This window comes from Acanthaster planci, linkage group LG08, assembly GCF_054643075.1.
Source record: "Acanthaster planci isolate LZ-2023a linkage group LG08, COTS_SCS, whole genome shotgun sequence".
Classification (NCBI taxonomy): Eukaryota; Metazoa; Echinodermata; class Asteroidea; order Valvatida; family Acanthasteridae; genus Acanthaster; species Acanthaster planci.
The window spans coordinates 19,444,245-19,467,811 of NC_141784.1; the positions used below are offsets into that span (position 1 = coordinate 19,444,245).

The 23,567-nt window shown below is 42.8% G+C and overlaps 3 protein-coding genes across 10 annotated transcripts in view; 1 reads left to right on the forward strand and 2 right to left on the reverse strand.

The window, feature by feature from the left end:
* Positions 1–219: 219 nt before the first annotated feature.
* On the forward strand, positions 220–9,336 carry LOC110977273 (uncharacterized). 2 transcript variants are annotated; one of them, XM_022231254.2, is made up of 12 exons: positions 220–423; positions 1,904–1,995; positions 3,322–3,437; positions 3,709–3,811; positions 4,209–4,306; positions 4,971–5,120; positions 6,041–6,208; positions 6,475–6,544; positions 7,183–7,261; positions 7,689–7,892; positions 8,065–8,125; positions 8,489–9,336. In XM_022231254.2, the coding sequence occupies exons 1-12, from the start codon at positions 311–313 to the stop codon at positions 8,567–8,569; spliced, it is 1,335 nt and encodes a 444-aa protein (XP_022086946.2). In that variant the 5' UTR covers positions 220–310; the 3' UTR covers positions 8,570–9,336. The 2 variants fall into 2 exon arrangements, with proteins under 2 accessions (XP_022086946.2, XP_022086953.2); XM_022231261.2 differs by lacking the exon at positions 1,904–1,995 and having other exon boundaries at positions 272–423.
* Positions 9,035–14,875, reverse strand: LOC110977287 (uncharacterized). The gene is made up of 5 exons (XM_087139673.1): positions 14,762–14,875; positions 13,208–13,281; positions 12,307–12,399; positions 11,420–11,679; positions 9,035–10,668 (listed from the first exon to the last, which is right to left on the reverse strand). The coding sequence occupies exons 1-5, from the start codon at positions 14,823–14,825 to the stop codon at positions 10,092–10,094; spliced, it is 1,068 nt and encodes a 355-aa protein (XP_086995799.1). The 5' UTR covers positions 14,826–14,875; the 3' UTR covers positions 9,035–10,091.
* Positions 14,876–15,327: 452 nt separating this feature from the next.
* The window catches only part of mcc (MCC regulator of WNT signaling pathway), an 80,817-nt gene continuing 72,577 nt past the window's right edge, over positions 15,328–23,567 (reverse strand). For 6 of the 7 annotated variants that reach the window (XM_022231186.2, XM_087139672.1, XM_022231219.2 and 3 more), the window contains 6 exons: positions 22,913–23,108; positions 22,165–22,417; positions 20,389–20,565; positions 19,382–19,608; positions 18,586–18,688; positions 15,328–18,106 (listed from right to left, as the gene is read on the reverse strand). In XM_022231186.2, coding sequence (XP_022086878.2) covers positions 18,023–18,106; positions 18,586–18,688; positions 19,382–19,608; positions 20,389–20,565; positions 22,165–22,417; positions 22,913–23,108 — 1,040 coding nt within the window. In that variant the 3' untranslated portion in view covers positions 15,328–18,022. The remainder of the gene's footprint in view (positions 18,107–18,585; positions 18,689–19,381; positions 19,609–20,388; positions 20,566–22,164; positions 22,418–22,912; positions 23,109–23,567) is intronic. The other variant, XM_022231192.2, reaches the window with a different exon arrangement.

A 23,567-nucleotide genomic window follows, 5' to 3' on the forward strand; every position in this document is an offset into this window, starting at 1 on the left:
ATAAAGGTAAGAAATAGTTATAAAAGGACTAAAATTAAAAAATTAACTTATTTGTAAACAGTACGTATTATTCAAGTTAATCTAAATTTTTTGTTGAGATTTTTAAGAGAGGCATTTTTGTTTTTACATATCCTGCACAGAGGGGCTACTTGTGGTAATTTCAACAGCAAGCGCGGTAAATTTGTGTTGCAATTGACGTTGATGGCGCTCTCCAGACATGTGTGACATATGTACACAGATCTACGTAAGAGAAAAGCAAACAAAAGGCCAAGTTGCTGCGGGAAAAGTACATGTCCTTGTCTCTTAGTAAATGGAGGGTGGATTTGAAGTAGATCTTGTCACTGCTTTGAAAGACGTCGTTGATAGCAGTCGATGGCGATGTGTAGGTCACACAGATCTCTTCAAGGGGAAGACTTGCACCCGGTAACCGAAGATGACGAAGTTTTGCTCCTCCCTTTTTAGGCCTAGCTCCATGGCCTAGTCTAGCCCCACTAGTGTGGCACGGACTCTCACTCCCGATCCATCCTTGGATGGGGCTAGGCCTAGTCGAGTCCTGCCCGTCAGCTCGCACACATGTCATGCATGTCGGCTGCTCGCACACATGTCATGCATGTGGGCTGCTCCAACCATTATGTTGAGACTAAGGCCCTATGTCACTTTTGAAACTTGACAGGGAAAGAGTTCCATGATATACGACACCAGTAATTATTCCCTACAGTGACTAATATTATAGCCTTCAGAGGGCGAAAACATGTCTAGAAAAGTTCAGTTTAGGAGAGAAAAAACTAAGTGAGTCGTTTACTTAGAAAACACTGAATTTTTCAGACCAGTCTCATAGGGTTTGTACATGGGGTGTTAAGTGGCATCCATATATGGATCTCCTTCCCTTGACAGAAACTGAAAAGTCCCCACTGCTTAGATGACCTTGGACAAAAAAGATGGTCATTGAAAAAAAATCCTCACTCTTGGAACTTGACTAGTCCAAGTAACTAGTGTGACTAGGACTACTTCCACTTCTATGCTGATACTTGGCAAAGTCCCCACTTTGGGATATCACACCAAGGATGAACGTATGTCCAATAACATCAAGGAGTAGGACTCTACAAGTTGCCTCTTTCAACATTGGGACATGATTGGAGATAGTAGTGTACTATTATGGACCATGTCCAAATGAGGTGATTTATTGAGTCCTATTTACTCATCCCCAGAGCTGTTGGGTCCTACGTCCGCCCCACTCCCGTTTGTCGAACTAGGACTTGACAAACATGAGCAAATTGTGAAATCAGACTGGGACTGGGACAGCCCCACCCAGATTAGCAGATTAGTGTTGGTACATCACGTTTTCCCTTCCACTGTTGATAAGCCATTAAAAAGTGATAAAATTGTCTAAAAAGTCCAATTAGCAGTGAAAATTTGGAAGCAAACATAAGATTTTCAGACCAGTCTCATAGGGTTTGTGCGCAGGGTGTCAAATGATGCTTGTGTATGGAAGTCTTTCCGGGGTGTTAAATATCGTAGCCAGTCAACTCAATCCTCTGACCTGGGCTTTGTGAAGTTGTTTTTTTGACAAGTTTACCGTGATTTTCCTGTTAGGTGTTAAAAGTTCTTGTATGCTTGGGTCCTGAATATCATTCAATTCTGTTGGAAGGTTGCCATCTTTCATTGTATGGCTAGGTTTTCATTTGCCCTTCATTTTCTAGTGTTTGCAATAACCCAAAGCTTGAAGATCGAAGTTGAAAGTGATTCTGAGGTATTGCTCCCTGCCTGTTTGAAAGTGAAGCATTTCACAAACAGAAAGGTTGAAAGTAGAGAATCTTTGTAAGATCTTAAAAGGACATGTGCAGAGAGAGCTCCAGAACTGATTCAGTTGATGTTTTCTTGGAATTTGCTTCCGGAATGACAGGCTGTATTCTCTTGGAGGAGAAGAAGATGTGGTGGTTGTCAGACTCACCCCAGACAAGTTTTATGCACTAGGCGCTGACTGTCCCCATGAAGGTATTCCACCCTTTGTGCTATTTCTGGCTTGGAGTAAAGTATTGCCTGTTATTGGTTTGTTGTGGGGTAGAAGCTACCTGTCCCTGTGAGTCCATCACAAGTCCAGACCAAGGATGAAGAATGTCAAAGGTTGCTTTTGTTAGAGTTCAATTGAATTTCCTCTACCTTGGTGGTGAGTGATTGACCTGGATGACTCGTGATTGACTTGCAGTGACTTGTGATGGACTTGCAGTGACTCATGATGGACTTGCAGTGACTCATGATGGACTTGCAGTGACTCATGATGGACTTGTAGTGACTCATGATGGACTTGCAGTGACTCGTGATAGACTTGCAGTGACTCGTGATGGACTTGCAGTGACTCGTGATGGACTTGTAGTGACTCATGACGGACTTGCAGTGACTCATGATGGACTTGCAGTGACTCATGAAGGACTTGTAGTGACTCATGAAGGACTTACAGTGACTCATGATGGACTTGCAGTGACTCGTGATGGACTTGCAGTGACTCGTGATGGACTTGCAGTGACTCATGATGGACTTGCAGTGACTTGTGATGGACTTGCAGTGACTTGTGATGGACTTGCAGTGACTTGTGATGGACTTGCAGTGACTTGTGATGGACTTGCAGTGACTTGTGATGGACTTGTAGTGACTTGTGATGGACTTGCAGTGACTTGTGATGGACTTGCAGTGACTTGTGATGGACTTGCAGTGACTTGTGATGGACTTGCAGTGACTCGTGATGGACTTGCAGTGACTCGTGATGGACTTGCAGGGACTCGTGATGGACTTGCAGTGACTTGTGATGGACTTGTAGTGACTTGTGATGGACTTGCAGTGACTCATGAAGGACTTGTAGTGACTCATGATGGACTTGTAGTGACTCATGAAGGACTTACAGTGACTCGTGATGGACTTGCAGGGACTCGTGATGGACTTGCAGGGACTCGTGATGGACTTGACTACAGCCCCACTTATGACATCATTTTCATCCAGTAGAGTCTTGTCTTTGTATTTGGTGAAAGAAAATTCACTATTGGCATTGTTATTCCCGTGTACCAGCTTGCCAGCTGTGTGCTTACAGTATTTTATTTTTTTTTATGAATTCTGGGGACCTGTAAGTCAGATTGTCAGGGTATATGGACACATGCTTGATTACTTGATTGGTGTGTGCTGTACGGGCACGTTGGTTATGCACCATGGTACCACCAAATTAACAGTCAACCAAGTTTCCTTAGAATTTCCAGCTTGTTTTCCCCTCGTTTGTCAAATGCAGACTATTGAGTTCATCAATGCTATTTTCTTGCTGGCATTTTGGCACAGGTGGCCCGTTAGATCTCGGCGACATTGAAGACATTGACGGCCACATGTGCATTGTGTGCCCCTGGCACGACTATGACTTCCGATTGGACAACGGAGACTCCACGTCAGGTCTCAAGGTGAGACAACAGCCCAGTTTAATTAATAGATGTGTATATAGCAGCATACACAGGGGCACAGGACAAAATTTAGACTATGTAATCTGTGCGTGAGCAGACGAGGGCAGTGTTGTGGTAAAAAACGTTGAGGAATGGGCATTTACATTTCACTGGTTCGCGTGCGGTTCACCTGTTTACATTCCGCATTTGGTCTGTCAAATCCAGATTTTTAGCTGCATTTAGTTTATTGCAGTTTTTGTTTCATTTTACTCCATCTTTATTTCTCCTGCAGCAACAAACTTACGCTGTCAAGCTAGTAGACGACCAACTGTACATCAACACAAGTCTAGATTTATCTCACACAAAGAGTTCTGAGAAGCAACTTGACAAGAAACGTAAATATGTAAAGATTTATAGATAGATTTCTAAATTGGTTAGTATTGTTAGATAACGAACGAGCCCTAGTTTATTTTGTGACAGATGTAAATCCTATTACAGCAGTAAATGAAATGAATTATTGTCTAAAATGCCCAAATTTAACCTTTTAATTAGGAGATCTTTAGTTGAATTGTTACAGTAGATCTTTTGACAAGTGGTATAATGAGAATCTTTAAGCCAATATTCTGCTGAATTAATTGGTGAGAGGTCTGCATAGTGGGCTTGGGTCTGGAACACTATTAAGTCCACCAGTTAGCCAGGTTTTGATGAGGCTTTGGTTTGAAGAATCGGGGGAAAATAATGTGACCTCATTCTAAATTCAAGATGAAAATTTCCTTCCTTTTGTCAAGACAGATGAAGCAGAACAACAGCTGAGGTCATGCTCAGAAGGCGAGGACACGCTGTGCAGTTGGGCTGTGAAGATATTGTGTACTGCAGACCCGAACGAGAAGGTTTGTGAATATTCGTGTCATTTTTGTTTTATTCATAAGGGATGCATTTTCCAATTTCTTTAAAACCAAAGATTTGCCCTTTATCCGTCAAGGCTCTGTGCTGTTTCCTTATTTCATCTGCTGTCAAATCGTAGTCTCCATTTGTACCCAAACCAGTCAGGACAGTAAGTAATTTTTACTGGAGTTTACATTCCGAATCCATTAATATTGTAGAACCTGGTATTGAATATTGGCAATTTTTCTTCATATTGAAGTGATTTTTGTGTGGGTTTTGTAAAGAAATATTGTACTTAACAAAGTGATGGTTTACTTTTCCAACAAACCCTGCAAATTTTTGAAGAATGAGAAAATTTGGTCTTGGTTTCCCAAACTTTGATCTTGTCTGACAAAACTTACCCGCACAATCAATTTTGTTCTACATTTATCAGCTTTTGACCGGGCATATACCAAGCTCACTTGAGAACACTTACAAAAATCAAACTAAAAAACACCAACAGGATTTTGCTGCAGGGAGTTTTGGGATTACACTTCCTTTGGACCTTTTGTCTGGACACATCTTTTCTTGGCCTGATGCATACCGAACGTGACCAGTAAATGGGCGATGTTCAAGTGTAATTTTGTAGCTCTGGTATCCTTTCTCCTTTCCCCCTTCGTCTCATCAAAGGTGAGGCTGACGCACGAGATTCAGGAGAGATGGCAGAGGGGAGACCTGACAGAAGTAGGGAGATGCCAGCCCCCTGATCAGCCCCACCGTGTAGAGTCATTGAACGTAGTTGCTCCTGGGAAGATCAAGCGTGGCAAGGCGGGCACACTGGTAAAAAAAGAATTTTTTTTCGTCATTCCTGGGTTCGCTTTTGTGATAGTTGCCTGAGTTCAAAGTATTCCGTGATGAACTTGTCCAGATGTGGTGTTATTTTTTAGTTCAAAATGCCAACGTTGTAAAATGACAAGATACCACAACCACAGTCCTGTACAAAGTTGGACGTTACAGATGCAGACCCTTAGTGGTCATTTGTTCCAGATTTGTGTGACATTTAACCCTAACTCCCTAGGGTGTACGTAAAATCATATTAAAATTGGAGGATTTGGGACTGTTAGGGTTAAGCGATATGTGGAGCCATGCCTGGCCGTGGCACACTGCCGCTTGAGGGCTGTGCATGTGCTCTATCTCCACGGATTAGCTTAAGCCTCTGTTTGCATACAAACTCACTTGCAATCACTCAAGCATTGGGATGAGTGGAGATGCCACCTGGCATTGCATACAGAATTCACCAGAAATGTCCTCCATGTCATGACACAGGAAATTCATGCATATTAACGTGTCATCTGGAGAGAAGTGGTTAACTTTTAACCCCAGACATTTTTGCTGGGAGTGCACCTGAATCTAAACTTTCTTGGGGCAATTAAGTCATTTGTAATGTAGCAGTGGATGGGTTTTTCCAGTCGATAGCAGAAATATATTTTCAATACAGTCTGCGATATGGGACCTTTTCAAAGAAATACTGCTTAGCATGTAAATATGTTCAGAAAACAAACTAGTTGGTAACATTCATACGCATTAAAGATCGCAAAACATTTTGGCTGGTAATCTGTTTATCGCAAGCAGATATTTTTGTGCTCTGCCGATTTTTTTTACATAAAAGCTAAAGATTGGAACCTGAAGGCCACTTTCTATTTATGAAAATAAGATATTTGTTTCATAATCACAACGCGATTGTCTCTCTTTCTTTCAAGGGCAACCGCATCGCGTTGCTGCATTCCCTGGCCAACATCGAACAGTGGGCCATTGATCTGTCTTGGGACATCATCGCGAGGTTCGCAGACACCACCCTGGGTGATAGGAGTCACCTTCCCAAGGATTTCTTCACAGACTTTGTCAAAGTCGCAGGGGATGAAGCCAAGGTATAAAGCCGACGATGAAGCATTTCCTTGAGAGATCTCAAGTATTTATAAAGATATCTCTTCATTAAGTCCGGAAAAAAAATTTTCTTCCATTCTGCCTCTTTCAAAAGTCATCACGCATTCACTTCATTGGTTATGCTGGATTTTTTTATGGAAGACTCCATTGTTACTGCTTTGTATTAAATATCGTACCTTCCAAAGATTGAAAACATTCCACGGATAAACCAAACTTCAAACTGCACTCAGTCTTATTTCATTTTTGACAGCATTTCACGATACTGGAGAACAGGCTCCAAGCCTTGGGAAGTCATTTTGGGGCACTCCCCGTACATAATGGTAAGATGAGTTTGCTCTAGTTTCGCGCTGTGAGTGCACACTCTTCTGAGATTGAATATTGCAGTTGCCCAGTCAGAATGTTTTGTTTTTTAAATTAGCTGGTCAATCCTGACACCCTTTTTGGAACAGAGAGTGCGAAGTGAGATGGGCAAAAATAGCTGAAACTTGATCATATGATGAGATATCATTGGATAGCACAAGAACTTTTGACGATATTGGAAGGTCATGAGTAGGACCCCTAAATGAAGAGCCAAAGTTCTATGAAGAGCCAAAGTTCTATGCAGAATCAAAAGTTGTACTTGGAGACTGAAGAACTCTCTTGATTACCTAAGAACCGAATGAGGAACCAGGGCCCTACCTGAAGAACCAAAAATCTATGCAGAATCAAAATCCTACTTGGAGACTGAAGAACTCTCTTGATTAACAAAGAACCGAATGAGGAACCAGGACCTTACCTGAAGAACCAAAAATCTACATGCATTTGGTGAACAATGAATCATATGCAGGAACAAAGAACCCTCAAGCAAGGGCACTTCGAACAAAAACCACACTTACAATGACCAGAAATTTGTCTTCAGACAATCAAGCACACTTTGGGGTGTTGAAACTTTTTTTTTGGTCAACTTGACTGCACGTAGGTTTGTGGCAGTCGGCCACGGAGACTAAACACAACCTCCTAGCCAGGCTGGCAGTGGTCCACATGGTGCATGAAGCAAGGTAAGACAACCACAGCCACTGCACGTAACAGGGCTGCGAAACTGTTAAAAAAATATTAAACAAAACCACACAGAAAAAACTGCACTAAGATTAAGTGCATTTCCTGACCTACACATGCCAAATGGCAACTCCTGTGCTTGAATGAAATTTCTGTTGTTTTTTTGGAGGGGGGGTGTACAAATGCAGTTTCATAAGTTTGTGGGTTTTTTGGTCATATATACAGCCAGTCATGTAAATGTCACAGAATGTCCTTGAAAGAGAATACTGGAAAAACTGGCTTGTGAATGTAAATGCGAGTGGTCTGTTGAGATGCCAAGATATTTTGAGGGTAGTTTCGAGCCTGAATACCAGGCCCCATGGAACCAATGGGTCAAGCGAGGATTTTTTGTGAAATATCATCTACAGACATGTTCCTGTTGTTGTGTAGGGGTCTTGATGTACACCCGAAGACACTAGAGCGGTTTTCCAAGCAGGGGGATGACGACTCAGTCGCAGTCTTGGATGTCATCTATGCCGACGAGATCACCCATGTGGCAGCGGGGATGAGATGGTTCACGTACGTCTGTCGCCACGCAGTACCTCCGCTAGAGTGCATCTCGGAGTTCCAAAAGCTTGTCAGAAAGCATTTCAGGTACGAAACATAAGTTTAGTAGTATTTGCCTCGTTTCACTTGGAAGGCATGCGCAAGACTGTACTTTCCATTGACCCTTAAAATTTTTCAAACCATCAATGTTACTCCCCAATTTCGGAGAACTGAAATTGTAAATATTCTTTTCTGGGTTGATTTTTTTTTTCTATTTTAGGGGTCTCCTGAAACCACCCATCAACGAAGAAGGCAGAACCATTGCGGGAATGAGCAAAGAGGTACTTTCAGTCAGTTTGATCAGATTACGTGGGAGTCGTAGAGTGCACTCTCTGGTCAACTTTGGCCCCATCTGGAAGTTAATGGCTGCGGTTTGAAAAATGCAAACTGTGGGTCATGTTCTGAAACAGAACAGAGTGAGCTTAATTAATTTTTCAACATAATAGGTACAAGCATGAAATGTCTTCACTTGAGGGAAACGTATCTTGAGTGCGGTTGCGAGGCAGGAACAACATCTTTAAGCTTACCAATTTAAGCACCGTTGCACCGTTCCCGGAGAGAGGTTATAGACTCTTTTCAAGTGTGTGGTGAAGATTTCATCGATGTTCATGTTCAGTTCCATACCTCCCCTTTTTCATCTGCAGTGGTACGTCCCATTGATGCAACCAGCCAGTCGGGATGCAGATGGCGAGGACTCGACCACATCAGTAGGAGGTTCCAGCTGACAGCAGCGATTGCACAGTGCCACTGGCCCAGAACTCTTGCCCAGTAAACATCTTGTAAGAAGTGCTTAGTTGAACAGGACGTTGACTTTGACACCAAAGCAACAAGAAGTGGATTGGAAAGCCTAAACTGAGTGAGGAACTCAAGATTTTGGCAACTAATCTCCAAGTCCTAACGTAATAAGTGTTTCCTGTAATACCGGCTTGCCGTAATGGAACTTTTTAAAGACAATGGGACTGTCTGTGTTAACGACCTTTGTGCGAGAAAATGAGCTGTATTTTTAATTTCAGGGTTTTAGACTGTGACTAATATGTGTTTGCAATGTGTGTGCATCATCTGACCTGTAGCAGTCTTTTTATTTGATACTAAACATAAATTTATGCATCTCTTGTCATTTGAATTTTCTTTTTAAGTAAAAGCAACACGACAAAGTAGTCGCATCAGTTTGATGCTAGAAATTCACATGCTAAAACTTATTCTTCCCGTTATATTTATTGCATAAAAAATAAAATGCAACCCTCTTCAATCTCACTGCATCAACAGAAATTGGAGCAGTTTAGTATAACCATCACAGAAAATCAATGGCATTTGGGAATAGTTTACTGCCGCCTATTAAAATGCAACAAAAATTGTCCAAAATTACTGGGGTTTATCTAAACATTTTGAAGGACGATTGCATGTACACAGTTGAAATTAAGATACGAACAAGAACTCCCCAAGAAATTAATATTGTCAAAATGTGATAATAAAATCTTGTCGATCAATGTTACCAGCAGTATTGAAAATATGAGATCATTTCAAATTGTCAAAAAGAGTTATACACTTGGACTTTTTCTTCCTAGATTTTCTGGTCTCCGTTTCTTCACTGTGCACCTGACCACCAACGACCTCGCTAGGCACAGGCTGGTGGACAAATCTGATCTTTTTCTTACTCGGTTCCAGCAAACCTGTATCCTCCGCGGGGGCAATACTCTCCCTTTTCATGAGTTCTCTTAGCTTTCTTTGCCCTCTTCCTCGCCGCCCTGCTGTCCAAGTCCACTCCCAGTTGCTGAGCTTCACACTCCCTTGTTGAATATTCATGACTCCCCCTTTTCCTGAGTTCTCTTAGCTTTCTTTGCCCTCTTCCTCGCCGCCCTGCTGTCCAAGTCCACTCCCAGTTGATGAGCTTCACACCCCCTTGTTGAATATTCATGACTCCCCCTTTTCCTGAGGTCTCTTAGCTTTCTTTGCCCTCTTCCTCGCCGCCCTGCTGTCCAAGTCCACTCCCAGTTGATGAGCTTCACACCCCCTTGTTGAATATTCATGACTCCCCCTTTTCCTGAGTTCTCTTAGCTTTCTTTGCCCTCTTCCTCGCCGCCCTGCTGTCCAAGTCCACTCCCAGTTGCTGAGCTCCACACTCCCTTGTTGAATATTCATGACTCCCCCTTTTCCTGAGTTCTCTTAGCTTTCTTTGCCCTCTTCCTCGCCGCCCTGCTGTCCAAGTCCACTCCCAGTTGCTGACCTTCACACTCCCTTGTTGAATATTCATGACTCTCCCTTTTCCTGAGGTCTCTTAGCTTTCTTTGCCATCTTCCTCGCCGCCCTGCTGTCCAAGTCCACTCCCAGTTGCTGAGCTTCACACTCCCTTGTTGAATATTCATGAGCATTCATGCAGCCATTTGCCACCATCTGTCCTCTCGTGTGCTCTTTCTTTTGTCTATCGTCTCTTTCAAGAACACCTGTTGTAGAGAGATCAGTATCTGTACCTTCATCTGTAGTCAACCTCGGCCTTTTGTCCTCGTGGCCATCTGTGACCACTTTCCTATCACTGGTGTCATCGTGAAAATGGCCAACAGAGGTACCTTCACCGTGGGTTTCTTCAAGGGACCTTTTCTTCAATTTCCGCCTCTTTCCTTTTGTCCGTCGCTTCCTTCTCTGCCCCTCGTCCCCTACCAAGTCGCCTTTCAGCGATGGTGGCTGTCCGTATGCTCTGGCATCGTCTGGAGTGGAATGCCAACCTGTTGTTTCAACATCCTTGGGCGGCTGGGGCTGATAACGACCTTCCTCTTGGGCCTGGATGCGTTTCAGCTTCCCCGAGAGATGCAGGCCATGCCTTGCTCCCCTGCAGAATCAAGGACAACATCGGCATTACTGGGACCCCTGCCCATCCAACCAAACTCTGTGCATGGTTTTTTTCCCAATTTTTGGAATTAGCTACAATTCCATCAGCAAAGCAGAAACTCGTAATAAACTGACTTTATTTCTGCACATTTCAGCAAAACAGGACGCATTAATTTTGTTTAGCTAGTGCTAACTCTGGACTTCCACTTCCGTGTAAAGCACGAGTGGTAGCAGAACTACCAGCAAAAGATTTGTGAAAATCAAGCAAACTTCAGTCTTCAGTTTGCTGAATGTTGAAAAGCAAATGCAAACTACTGACACTCAGTGAAATGACTGCTGACAAATTGGATTCAAACTGGCTGAAGGACACCAGAAAGTGTAGTGGTCTAGTGATAAAGATGTCTGCATGAGTTAAGCAGGAGGTCGTGGGTTCAAACTCCATCTCGGCAAGCTTGCAACGTTTTCCTCACTCGCCGCCCTTCAAAGTCACTGAACACTGAGCGTACATTATTAATCAAACTACACTGGCCTGCAGAATCTCATTAACCACTTGTGGGTGCAAGTGTCCAGTAAATGAAGACATGAATTTTTAAAGAAGTTTGAAAACAGAAAAAAAAAATGATAATTATCCCGTCCCAGCATCATCAACATTCATGAATGCCCCCCCCCCGACGCAAAGTGGTTAAAACATAAAATGCTCACAGAAAAGTCCCTCCAATTTTCAATTTTGATTGATGAAATCTGGGACTCACTTGTGAGCTGTCCGGCCACCGCAGGCCTTGAAGAATCTCTCGTCAATATTCGTCTCCTCCCGACTGCCTGTACCACTGCCATCCTCATCTGAAGACGACAGAGAGGCGTCCTCGTCTTGGGGCTGCAAGCCTTCAGCAGTCAAGGTGGAGCTCTTGACGAAGTTGCCGTACAGCAGCAGTTTCTTGGCCCTTTTGCGGGATGACTTCTTGTTGCTGATCAAGCCTTGGGTCTCCTCTCTTCTGGAGAGCTTCACACCATCCTAACAATGAAACCACAAACACAATGGTGTGCTTTTTCTTGTCAAATCCGTCTTGAAATTTAGTGCAGAATACATTCATCGGGTCAGTGCTAAAAGGTCATTACAGCATATTTTTCAAAAGGAAAATACTCTTAGGATCTTACTCTGGGATGGGCATGAAGGAAATGTATTGGAAGAGATTTGCTTTACTTTTATTTATTAAACTAGTTTTCTGGGGCATATATATTTAAATTTCAGCAAGTTTTCTCACCCGATTTCATGTTTAAAATAGCATTTTTCAATAAGGACCTTTAATGCAATTTTTCAGTAAAGGACCTTTCAGCACTGAAACGACGCATTTTACAAGAGTTTTTAAAAGGATTTATAGAGCATAATTCCATTTACTGGATGCATAACACTTGGAACCTTAAAATTTTGTCTGTAAAAAGTAACCATTTTCTCCATGTTGAGGGAGGGATAACTTGGCTTTTGAGAAATATAACTGGACTTATTCTTGAAAGTTGCATGAGCCAAACATTTCTGTACTGAGACGATGCATATTTCTTAATACACACAGGCTTGTCACTTTCATCCATATTCCTGGTTCAACACACACACGCATAAATGGTCTCTATTTCAGAAAGATACCTGGTCAGTCTGGACAACAATGTTACTGGCAGCTTTGTTGAAGACGTGGTCCCACCAATGGTACGTAAACTGCTCACCGGGGTCATGGCCAACCTGTGAATGCAAGTCAACTTAGCAATCAAACAAAATGTTCTGCAGAGGAAATTATTCTCTAAATCATGTAGGTTGCCGTTGGGAATGGGGAGTTGATATGCAGGATTGCTCTGCTTAACTTGTTGGAAATCGTCCCCAACCGTGGAATTAGAAAGAATGAGTGGTCATCTGTACTGTGCCGCCAGATCCACTGATGGGAAGGCCATTAACTGTGCAAATGCACTGAACACGGCCAATGATGGAACTCTTAAACAAATGTTTCTCTTGCTTTATTTTTCAAATCATTTTGGGGAGGAGTGTTGTACATGCACGTTCCTATAAGGCCATAAGAATGAATATCCAAAATGATTATGAGAATGATTCTTTTCCAAAACAACATTACTTCAGAAAAATCGTTGTTTTTCCAGCCGGGAATGGTTAAAAAATGGCTGCAAAGTAAAACGGGAGTTCGTAGTGTGCCTGCGCACAAATGGCTTGATGCAACACGGACGCGGAGCAAGTCTACCTTCAAGGTTGGTTCCCGTTGCATGGATGCGTACTCGTTTTCAGTGTGCACTATGAACATCAACTAATGTATAACGAATAACAAATAATGAAAAAAAGCCTCATGGGTTTTCAAAATTGTCCGGACGGAAATCGGGGATGTTCATTATCAAGGCCTAAGCCAATGGATTTTTTACATCAAGTTGCCCATCACTGAAAAATGACGGCACCTCAACTTCTTAGGTACCTTCAAGATGCATGTACTCTGTCACATGCGGCAACCTGACAAAACAAATTTAATTTTTGTTGGGGGGGGTCTAATTACCCCGGCAGTGTCGTGCTTTATCTTGACTTTGATGGCCTCACTGATTCCTGACTCTGTTCTGCCAAGACCTTGACCTGAGTATATGAAATGGGGGAATTGATTAGACATTGGGTAATGGTGGGCGAACCAAAACGATGGAATGCAGGTGAAGGCTGCTTCAGTGTTGCTAGAATGTCATTGGTTCCTGGTGTTTATGTCTTGTTATTGGTGCAGAATTTCCAGAATATCTGCAAAATTTAAAACCTGAGGAATGTGGAGACAGTTCAACTGACTGTTTTTAATATTTATACTTGAAAAATGGCTGTATACATGGTATATGCCTGCACAGGAAGGGTTCCATATACACAGACGCCAGTAATTATTCCCTACAGTGGCCCATTAGCCATAAGGAAGCAAAAACATGTCCAGGAAAGTTCAATTTAAGAGGCATGAAAACCAAGTTGTTTACTTGGAAAACCAGTCTCATCGGGTTTGTGCAGAGAGTGTCGAGCGGTGTCCATACTCTTTCCGCCTGCACTCTTTGTGGGTGATTGCGACACACTGACACATTTTTTATCACCTTACAATAATAGGGTAAAGGTGGGGATATTGGACCACATAAGAAAGGCAAGAAATTCGACCAGCTGTGTAGTTTTTAATGCAGTAGGTCAAATTCTCCTCCTGGTCAAAAATTCCTGCACTTACCCTATAAATTAATAACACAGACTTAAGAGTCACATAATCACAATGTGAATGTCAGTTATCTGGGGGTATGGTCCAACTAATCATGGTCAAATCACCGTCAACACATCATAATAACGTCAACTGGTCAAATGGTACTGCCCGTTGACTTTTAAGTTTTAGAAGACCTACTGTACTATCGGCGTTCATTACCATTAGCACCCTATTCCTATTATAAGGAAAACAAAGTCCACTTTATCAAACTAACTAACATTCAGACCTTGAGGATCCGTTCCTTAATGCAAGTATCTCTACTTCAGGTGAATTTTGACAATATCTAAGCAAGAAAACCAGAATTTTTTACCCAAGTTCGGCAAAAGACGACCTCATCATGCCATCTTAATTTTGTTTCACATCTTGTTACCCGAACCAGCCAATGTGGATATACTGAATTTCATAAAACAAACTTTTATTGTTCCGGGTAAAAGAACCAAGTGCTGATTCGTCTTTGTTCATACATGTCGCATCATCATGATAATTTACGCTGCCATTTACCATACAATATTGAACATCCATTAAACCAAAGCCTTTCTTTCTTTTCAGATTTGAAAGAGTACATCATCACCAACTTTTTAGGTAAGTTGTATTGAAAAGTTAGACTTTGTTTCCTCATTATAAAAGCAGGGTGCTAATGGTAATGAACGCCCTAGTTTTAAGGCCCTAATCTGACATGTCTGAGCATGCCGAGTAGGCTGGCCTAGGCATTCATGGTTAGGCCCACTTCTGCTTTATTTTTATTCCAGCTATGATAACGAAACTAGACTAAACGTATGCTGTGACATGGCATACAGATAACACAAAGTACAATTGTGAGACTACAACTCTGACATTTACCACTTTTCCATCCGTGTTTTTCAAGTTGCTGCTGAGCAAACTTCGAACACCCGTATGCAGCCATGTTGAAATTTCTTCTCCACGTGGGAAAGGGCGCCACCTTGTGTCAGATCATTGAAATTAATCTTTAAAGAGAGGCGTGCTCGTCGTGCGTTTAGTAATAACAGGCTGTGAAACAAATTAATGTAAATCTAAAACGGAAAATAAGTATATCTAGAAACTTTCTGGTCTTTAGGAATAAAAGATGGAGGCAGGGATGGGTAATTTCCCCCTAAGTTTCCAGATAAGTTGTTGGTTACGGGTTGACATGTCAAACCACGGTCGAACATCAACTAAAACCCGTCAAAAAATGTACCACAGTTGATCACAGTTGTGTTTGGAATGTGGGGATTTTGCGCAGAGAAAAATGGATCAAAAGTGAAGAGTAGAAAGACCACGAAAGGTGAAAGTCGATAAAGTATTTTGACTTGAAAGGTATTAAATATGAGCATCCGGAACTCTGTCACGAAGGAGACAAACCCCATTCTGCTTGAGAAACCAAAATGAAATCAACATACACATAAATCTTTCTTTTGGAGAAAAGCTGTATAAAACTCTTTATTTTCTTTTTTATACATGACCGAAGCTGAGAAAAAAGTAAGAACACAGATATAAATAAGGCATGGAAGAAACAGAAAAAAAAAGATCAACTCTGAGTTGATTAAATAATCACGATGAAAACAGTGATCCATTATTTAATATGTAATATCCACTGAAAATTGTTGTCCCTAAGTATAACTAAGTTGATTATGGAGAATGCTTAGTTCTGACTGTTTTTAATTTGAGACCAACTTGAATACATTTCAAGGGGGACAGTAGATGTACGTGCAGCTTTATGGTGACCTACTTGTGTGATAATTAATACTCTTGTTTATTAAGTAAAGAATAAGTCTCTCAGTTTACATGTAAGAATGATGACGGCTTTTTGTTGCTGAGAGAGTCAGTTTTGTGAGTAGAATGGAAATGAGCATTCTGTCTCTCTGTAGTAATAGCTACAGCGGAAACTAATGTACTGCGTTCAGAAAGATTTGTGTCGGAAATTTAGGCTGCGTCCAAATCTCTCCTCAACGGCTAGGTCCAGCTCCTCATTCCATTGGAAATACATGGAGATGTGCACAGACAATAGACCTAGCCGTAGCTATGGAAGCCCCTTTCGGAACAGCCTTGGAAATACATAGAGATGTGCGCAGACAATAGACCTAGCCGTAGCTATGGAAGCCATTTCGGACACAGCCTTAGACTTCAAAAATGACTTTTGTGAAGATGAGAAAACCTATAACCATCTTGATGTACAGTAAGCTCAAAAAATAAGCAAGGAGCATCAGCAAAACTACCCTGTACAAGGAGCTACTGTTTCACCAAAGGGTATAATTCCCACCTTTAACGACAAATACCAAATTATCTCAAATCATGATTTTCATTTCACAAATGTTCCAATGTTCTGCTTGTGCCATAAATGATCTGCCTTGGTCTAGCATGTGGAAAACAAATGGTTGAGAGAGAACTCCTGTTTAGAAAATAAGACTTTCATGAAAATTTTCACAGTTTAACAAAAATTCAGAGTTGAAAATCATAGCACCTTCGTAATGACACCAATACTCTGCCTTGTAACAAACAATACTTTTTGTTCCATTTGTGATTTTTCGTAGATTACAGTTTCCCTAGACATTCTTACATCTTCTGTGAACCCTAAAAATTACCCGAATACTGTTCTTTAGAAAAGTGTACGGAATAAACTTAATCATTTTGAGTGCAACAAGCCGATGCAATTTTGTTGGAAGTTTTTTTCAGAAAGAGTTGTGAAATTTTTTTTTGAAAGTTGAATAGCTCCGATCACAACTGTGGGATTTATCTGCTGTTTAAACTGATCCGATTTACAAAAAAAAATTATGAACATTTGTTTCTACAGAACAAATGAATAACATTATCATAAATAGTTATGAACAATAACAAAAATGGACTATCTTTACATATATACAGTTATAATCTGCATAAGCATACAAGTTGTTCACCCAAGTGAGCCAACAACGATTCCACCACTCAGGGATAAGAAAGGAAGGAAAAAACAGTGACAAATATACTTTTTCTGAAAAGCTGCTGTGAACAGTTCTGGTTTTGAAACAGCTCTGTTTTGAAGATAATGATGGGCTGATATCTCCCTTTTTAAAACCCCGAGAGAAATGAGAAAAATGGCTGGCAACTCTTCCCAAACTGTGAGGCTTGGGACCGCAGTGTGGCAGAACAAAAGCACCACTCTCGCAAAGTGAGTCTCGTCTTTGGTAGCATTCGAGATTCCAATATTACTTTTGAAAAAACAAAAAAATTTGTTGGATCGATGGTTAAAAATACTGTACAGCTGTACATTGCATCTTTTTCGATGTACAACAGTTGTTAATGTTTTCCTTGGACAAAATGTCTGTCTTTTCACAGAAACCCACTCTGGCAAGGCGTAATTGTTTCTCCACAATTGATGCATTGGCTGTCTCTTCTCAGATTTTCAAGTCTCTGTCTTCATTGCAATTCTTGTCCAAATGTGCTCCGCCACTGATTTCAGTAACTCAGGTCTGCCCAACATGTGTCCGGGTCTACCATCAGCAACAGTTGCTGAACTGCGACAAACTGTTCAGTATCCATGACGCCATTCTCGTAAGCAGGCACTGCAGTTCTCTGCTTTGGAGTTGTGATACATCTTGACCATTCGGCTGAGTGCTGTCCTATCTGTACCATATTGTGTCCAATTGTGTCACAAAATTTAAAGGATCTTGAAGCAGCCTTTCCCAAAGTGCTTTGTCCATCAAAGATTTCTCTGTGAAAAACCTTCGTGGACTGCAAAATTTCCAAACAAGGATGCATCTACATCTAGTCTCAAATCTGACCTCGGTAGGAACACAAACCAAGAAAGTGATGATCCTCCCCTTTTCACGAGTAACAAATATCTGGGTCCACGTTTGCGAGAGTCATAGATGCGCCGCTAGCATCCAAACAAGTTCAGAGAGAAGGACATAAAACTGCTGGTCAATATCTTGACAGATGTACTGGCTCCGTCGGGAAGATTTCAACGCATTGGTCTTCGTGGAAGCACCGTCCGTTGGACAGCAGAGGCACACACTACAGTTTTTCGTCTGTCAAGGCAGACTCAAGGCGGGATGAAGACATTCTTTGGTGGTGGTGGTGGCGGGCAGGGGGAGGGGGGGTGATAGGCAATGACAGACTGGGGTTGCTCTAGAGGGACGTCTCGTTATGTGGCGGCCTGGTGGCTTGGTTCTCCTCCTCCAGTAAGGCTATTCTCTGCTTCAGCATCCGAACCTTGAAGTCAAGGTACCAGACAAGGGACAGAAGGTTAGGGGCGGATGATAAAAATCTCTCACTTCAGAGCAACTATGATGTCAACATTCAGTGCTCACAAGACAATGTGTACACACCAGTGATTAATTCTGCATTATGATCTGCAGTTGAACCTCAGTAATAAGAGCACTGTTAATACAAGAACGGAAACTGTTAGGTCCCAATCTCTTGTTCTTCACTGTTTTCATTCCTAATAATACAAGGTTCCTGTTATAACAAGGTAATTTGCCAAATCCGAAGAAACTATTATCAACGAGGTTCGACTGTATTGTTACTAGTGAGCTTCGACAGTTGGCAAACAGGAATAACTGGCTGCGCGGATGACACACTGTCTACTAGCCAAAGACCAGTTCTACAGTCTGGAAGTGTTCCATCATTTGTATATTTCAGTTGCTATTTTACCCAGCAGATGACCAGAGCTAGGGACCAGAGTATTTTACCTGTGTGTCGTGCCTCTCCACCATCGCCATCATCTGGGCTTCCAGTTTCTTGAGTCTGTTCTGGTGTTTCTTCTTGGCTTTGTCGTAGGCCGTGACAAGGGCACTGCAAGGGTAGGGATGATGGAGGCAATGATGCATTTATTCACAGGTATCCTTTTTCGGTGGTTACGGACTCTAACGACTAGTTTTGCTTCTAGAAGTTTGGGACCAAAGGCAGATACTTTTACTGTGTTTCTACCTTTTCTGACATATGTAATTCAAACTCATTTCATCTGCCTTTGAAACATCAAAAGTTAAGCCTGTGAGCCTCTTTGGACAGAGAACAAACCGAGACAAGACCTAAAACTGATGAAGTTTTTGCAAAATCTATTCTTCAATTTCTCTCCGTTTCAGCTCCAATTTCAACTCCCTGAGGAGAACCCTAATTGATGCTTACAACATTCGTTCAGACGCAGTCCCCATCTCTTCCCACATACGTCCCTGTCCACGTCCGGGCAGGGCATAAACATCTCCACCCTACAAGGCTGCATGACCACCCACCATCTGTAACGCTATCAACCCATGACAAACTCACAAAAAAATCTGCTTAGCCAAATCGGGTCACCAACCAAAAAAGTCACGGTAAGGCTGCTTGTGAATGGCGCTCTGCAAATTTTTGCTTAGCATGTAAATTTTCAAAGCATGTAATTTTTTTTTTCTAAAAGCAGTATTGTGAAATCTGGTCCGGATCTGGTGTTTGGCAATTACTCCTTAGACGAGAACTCTGTGATACCAAATCAAACCCTCCCCCCCTTACCTGTTGGCTCGCTTCAGGTCAGCGATGAACTCAGCCGACTGCTGGTGCCGCATCTCAGAGCTCTTCTGGAGCTTCTCGATGGTGGCCATCAGTTCGTGGATCTTTGCCCGCAGCTTCTTCTCCCGCCGTGCCATCTCGGCCACGTCCGCCGAGATGCTAGGGTCCTCTAGGTGGCTCAGCTCAGCTAGGGTGATGGAAGGCGTTGAGGTGGGCTCCATGCCGAACTGCTGTTAAAAACAGAACATCAACATAAAATTGCCAGTGGATCCGAGCCCCCCAAATCGTGACACCAATATTCCTTCCCCATCGATATATAATCAGTGCAAGCTCTGTAGATGGTACAGTGTCAGCAAAAGGGGGGGCTATTCGCTCTTTGTACGCTGCCGCCATAGGCATGCAGAGCCTCCATCTGGCAGCTTTACACAATAAATATAGCTGGTTCAGCGATTCCCGTGCATGTTGCTTTATATGTAATTTTGGGCGTGCTGCATTAGTTCTTATACCACATAATCAGACAAAGCGATTCTGATGCATTGCTTAAGCTGCCAGTTTGAGGCTCTGCGTGTGAATGGCGGCAGAACGCAAAGAGCGAATTCTGCCACGAACCAACCACGATCGCTCAGTCTGCTCTTGCGGGCAAGACACTTGTAAATAATACCCTCTCCAAGTTCCGCACATAGTCAGCAAATTTGCCGACTAAAAAGAAACCACAACGTGAAAAGCCATACAACCACCAGAACACAGGCATTTGATTTACCCGTGACGGTCAGCAAGTCGACCTGTTTGTGCCTAATACCCGGGGGCCGGCAAATCATTCTCAGTTGCAGCTGTAAGGCTGAAATACTGCTGACGTAAATACAACTCAGTCAGGCTAAAGCATGAAGAACCTGAAGAAAGCCCTTGTGGCAAAGACAAGATCAACGAACAACTGTATTCACACGTGGCCCGGATCATGTACGCGCTAACCACTCATGCCAGACTTCTGAACCCCCTTTTTTTCTGCTCACCTTCGGGCTCCTGGGCACGACGTCTTTGCTTTTCTTTTCCTCCACCTCTGCCTTGAGGTGGTCGATTTGGGCCAGGTAGGCCTGCTCCTGGGCATCCCGGGAGCTCATCTTGAGCTCCGCTGCCTTCTTCTCCTTCTCCAGGAGGTAGAACTGGGCCTTCAGCTCGGCTTTCTCCTCCTGAGGAAGGCAGATGAAAACAAAATCAAGCGTGAAGAACGCAACCTGTAAAACCTCTTTACAATTTTCAGTTGACCAATCTGAATGTCTGCACTTGCGATCTTCTCCCCACAACCAAGCAAAGAGACTTGCCGGCTAGAAAATCCTTTGACTGAGGCAACTATCTTATTTGTAATTTCCTTTCAAAATTACCAGGCTTTTTCCTAATTTCAAAGATAGTTTGACGCACAAACAAGTAACACCAACTTTCTTCATACAATTGCAAAGATTTTAGTTTGGCCGATGCAATGCCATTCAAATCTTACTACCTAGTTTTTGTGACTAGTAACTCTCATTTTTGGGGGACACAGTCACGTTTATCACAATACACCCTTTTAAACTGTTATTTTCGGACTTTCTCTGAGTCCACTCGTAAGGCTGCAGCGAAAGTGGCCCAGAGGAAGTTAAACCAAGTCTCTCCGGCCAGTAATGTGTTCTTGTTGAGTCAGAACAAACGACTTCGACGAAACGGATGCAAGGAGATTAAGTGATAGCTGGGCAAAATGTCAAAGCACCGAAGCCACTGGAGAGATTTGACCGATTATCCCTGCCTCGAGGCCCTGATCATCAGTCTTTCGATGAGGTGCCTTGACAGGGCCTAATCCCGGTTAATCCTCAATTCCTCAACCTTGTGCTCAGACATCCCAATCACTCGGCATCTCACTCGAAGATGTGAAAAAGAAAAAAAAAATTCTGGATTTCCAACAGCGCAAGCTTAAGAGTTTATACAAACATGTTGACATTGGCCAATTATAACATACAACTTGTTTTCCTATTGCTTGATGTTTTTTGTAAAATGCCACACGCGCACGGCTGGTATCTTTAACAGGCGGGCAACTCCGGAAACAGAAACAGCATTTTAATGATTACACTGAAATAACATGCAGACCCTTAGGTAATTTGAGGCTTGCATAGTCCCTTGGAGCGCAGTCAACACAGTGACGTGTGTTGTTCAGAGCACAGATGTTTTTCCTTCGGTCATTTTTTGGAAAGACATTCCGACCGGATTAAAATGACTCCGTTCTGTCTAATCAGGTACATATGCCTTTTCAGTTTGTGGCGCTGTATTCTGACTGGGCGAAAGGGAAATTCAGTCTTCTTAGAACAGTGACACACGTCAGAGATTTTTCAAACCGTCTGCTCTGCTTAAGTCAAATTTTTATTGGCTGCTAGTGAATCCTACAGTAACATTCTGCAGACTGTGAGAACAGTTCTCTGATTTTCTTCTACGGCACCGAATGTGCTAATGACTGGGTTTACTGCACAGTATTGGAGACTAGCAGAATAAAGAAAATTCATAGAGGGAAATATCCTAATCCCAACCCCTAACCTTCTTGGCGGTATAGCTCAAGAATCTTATTTTCTATCTTCTATCAAATTTCACTGAGCTCACTTATTCCAAACAGACTTACACCAGGGTTCCCGCTGATATGATCAGGGGTTCAATGGTCCAATGCACAACTGAATTTTGTCAAATGACAATTCCCAGAAAAACAGGGTTAGGGTCATTTCCACACCGTACCTCCCCCAAAAAGACCCCCTTTCCTCTTGGTCACCTACCTTGAGGGCGGCGATCTCCTGCATCATGACGGCGTTCTCCAGGTCCAGTCGTTGGCTGTCCGTCTTCAGACACTCCTGGCCTGAGGAAGAGGAGGAGGAAGGGACGGCGTCGATGTGCACGCTCTCCAGCTCCAGCACCGTCAGCCGCACCGCTGCCTTGTCGTTCTTGAGCTGCTGGATGTAGTCCCGCAGCCGCTGCTCGTCCTCCTTGGTGAACTCTGTGTCGCAGCTGCTGGCCGTGGAGCTGGTGGTGCTAAGGGGAGGGGGGGTTTCAGACATCAGAGGTCAAAGGTCACAATCACAGTGGCTACCCGCGGTTGGGTTTTTCTGCTACGTGTAGGTTTTTCCCCCGACCATGGCATGGAAAGAGATATGATTAATATTTGAATGCCATTTCTGCAGTGTGCCCAACACCTGAAGATGCTTCAAGTTTGTGTACATTCAGTTGAAAATTCTTCTTGCGGATCTCACACTAAGGAGTCCAGGGCCCCTGCTAACCACAGAATGTTACATTCATACAATTAAGTATTCTGTGCTTACAGTGCAAGTACGTGTTTGACGCAGATCAAGTACGCTCAAAATACTGTAAAGGATTTATGCATGCAAACCCAATTTTTTGCTCATCTGGTATACACTAACCGCAATATTTTCTGCTGTGGCGAGTGAAGATTTTTTTCTTCCAGTAAGCAGTGCTATGAAACTGAGCCCAGAGTTGGACGACCTCTGCGAACCCCCCACAAACCCTTACCTGGTGTGACTGTGTGAGGACACATCTTCCCAGGGCTGCAGCGTGCATCCGGGGACGTGGCACACCATGGTCCCGCAGCTCCGGTCCAGCCGCTGCAGGAGGGCCTTGGCCATGTTCTCTGCTGCCTTGCGGTTTTCGTGGACCCGCTTCAGCATCATGGTGGTCTCCTCCGAGTCTGAGCCTTCCGAGCTCTCCCCTGGAAGAATTCAAACAGTGATGAAAGAACACTGGAATAGAAGCACACTGGCACAGGAGGAACGCGAGGAGCAGGGGATTGGTGAACCAATGAACTGCCAAGACACAATAATTTGGGTATGATGCATGGTGCTGTCCGGAATACATTTCACTTGGTGAATAAAATGTTTTGGCATCAGTTCAAAGCAATGACTGATTACTGATTGTCTTGTCTAAGCTGCTTTTATGCCACAGCATAAGCATTCTAATTAAGTGACAATTCATATTTTACAAAGAGAAGTTTTAAAAAATGGGATTTACTGAGAAGAATATATCGAAAGTGGAAAGAAACTTTAACTCTAATCAAATCAAAACAATGCCAAACTAATGACAAGATTTCAGTGGATATAAAGAGATAAACCCCCAGAACACAAATCCGAGGGAGCTCTGAACACCCATTTAATTAATGAATACTCAGAGA

Bases quoted from the DNA above. Each gene is read 5' to 3' on its own strand.
- LOC110977273 (XM_022231254.2), top strand. From the start codon at position 311: ATGGAGGGTGGATTTGAAGTAGATCTTGTCACTGCTTTGAAAGACGTC. The intron at 5,121-6,040 runs GTAAAAAAAGAA...CTTTCTTTCAAG, and splicing joins GTGGCAAGGCGGGCACACTG to GGCAACCGCATCGCGTTGCT. The intron at 7,262-7,688 runs GTAAGACAACCA...GTTGTTGTGTAG, and splicing joins CACATGGTGCATGAAGCAAG to GGGTCTTGATGTACACCCGA.
- LOC110977287 (XM_087139673.1), bottom strand. From the start codon at position 14,825: ATGGCTGCATACGGGTGTTCGAAGTTTGCTCAGCAGCAACTTGAAAAA. The intron at 13,282-14,761 runs GTAAATGTCAGA...TCATATACTCAG, and splicing joins AAAACACGGATGGAAAAGTG to GTCAAGGTCTTGGCAGAACA. The intron at 12,400-13,207 runs GTAATTAGACCC...TTGCATTCACAG, and splicing joins TAAAGCACGACACTGCCGGG to GTTGGCCATGACCCCGGTGA.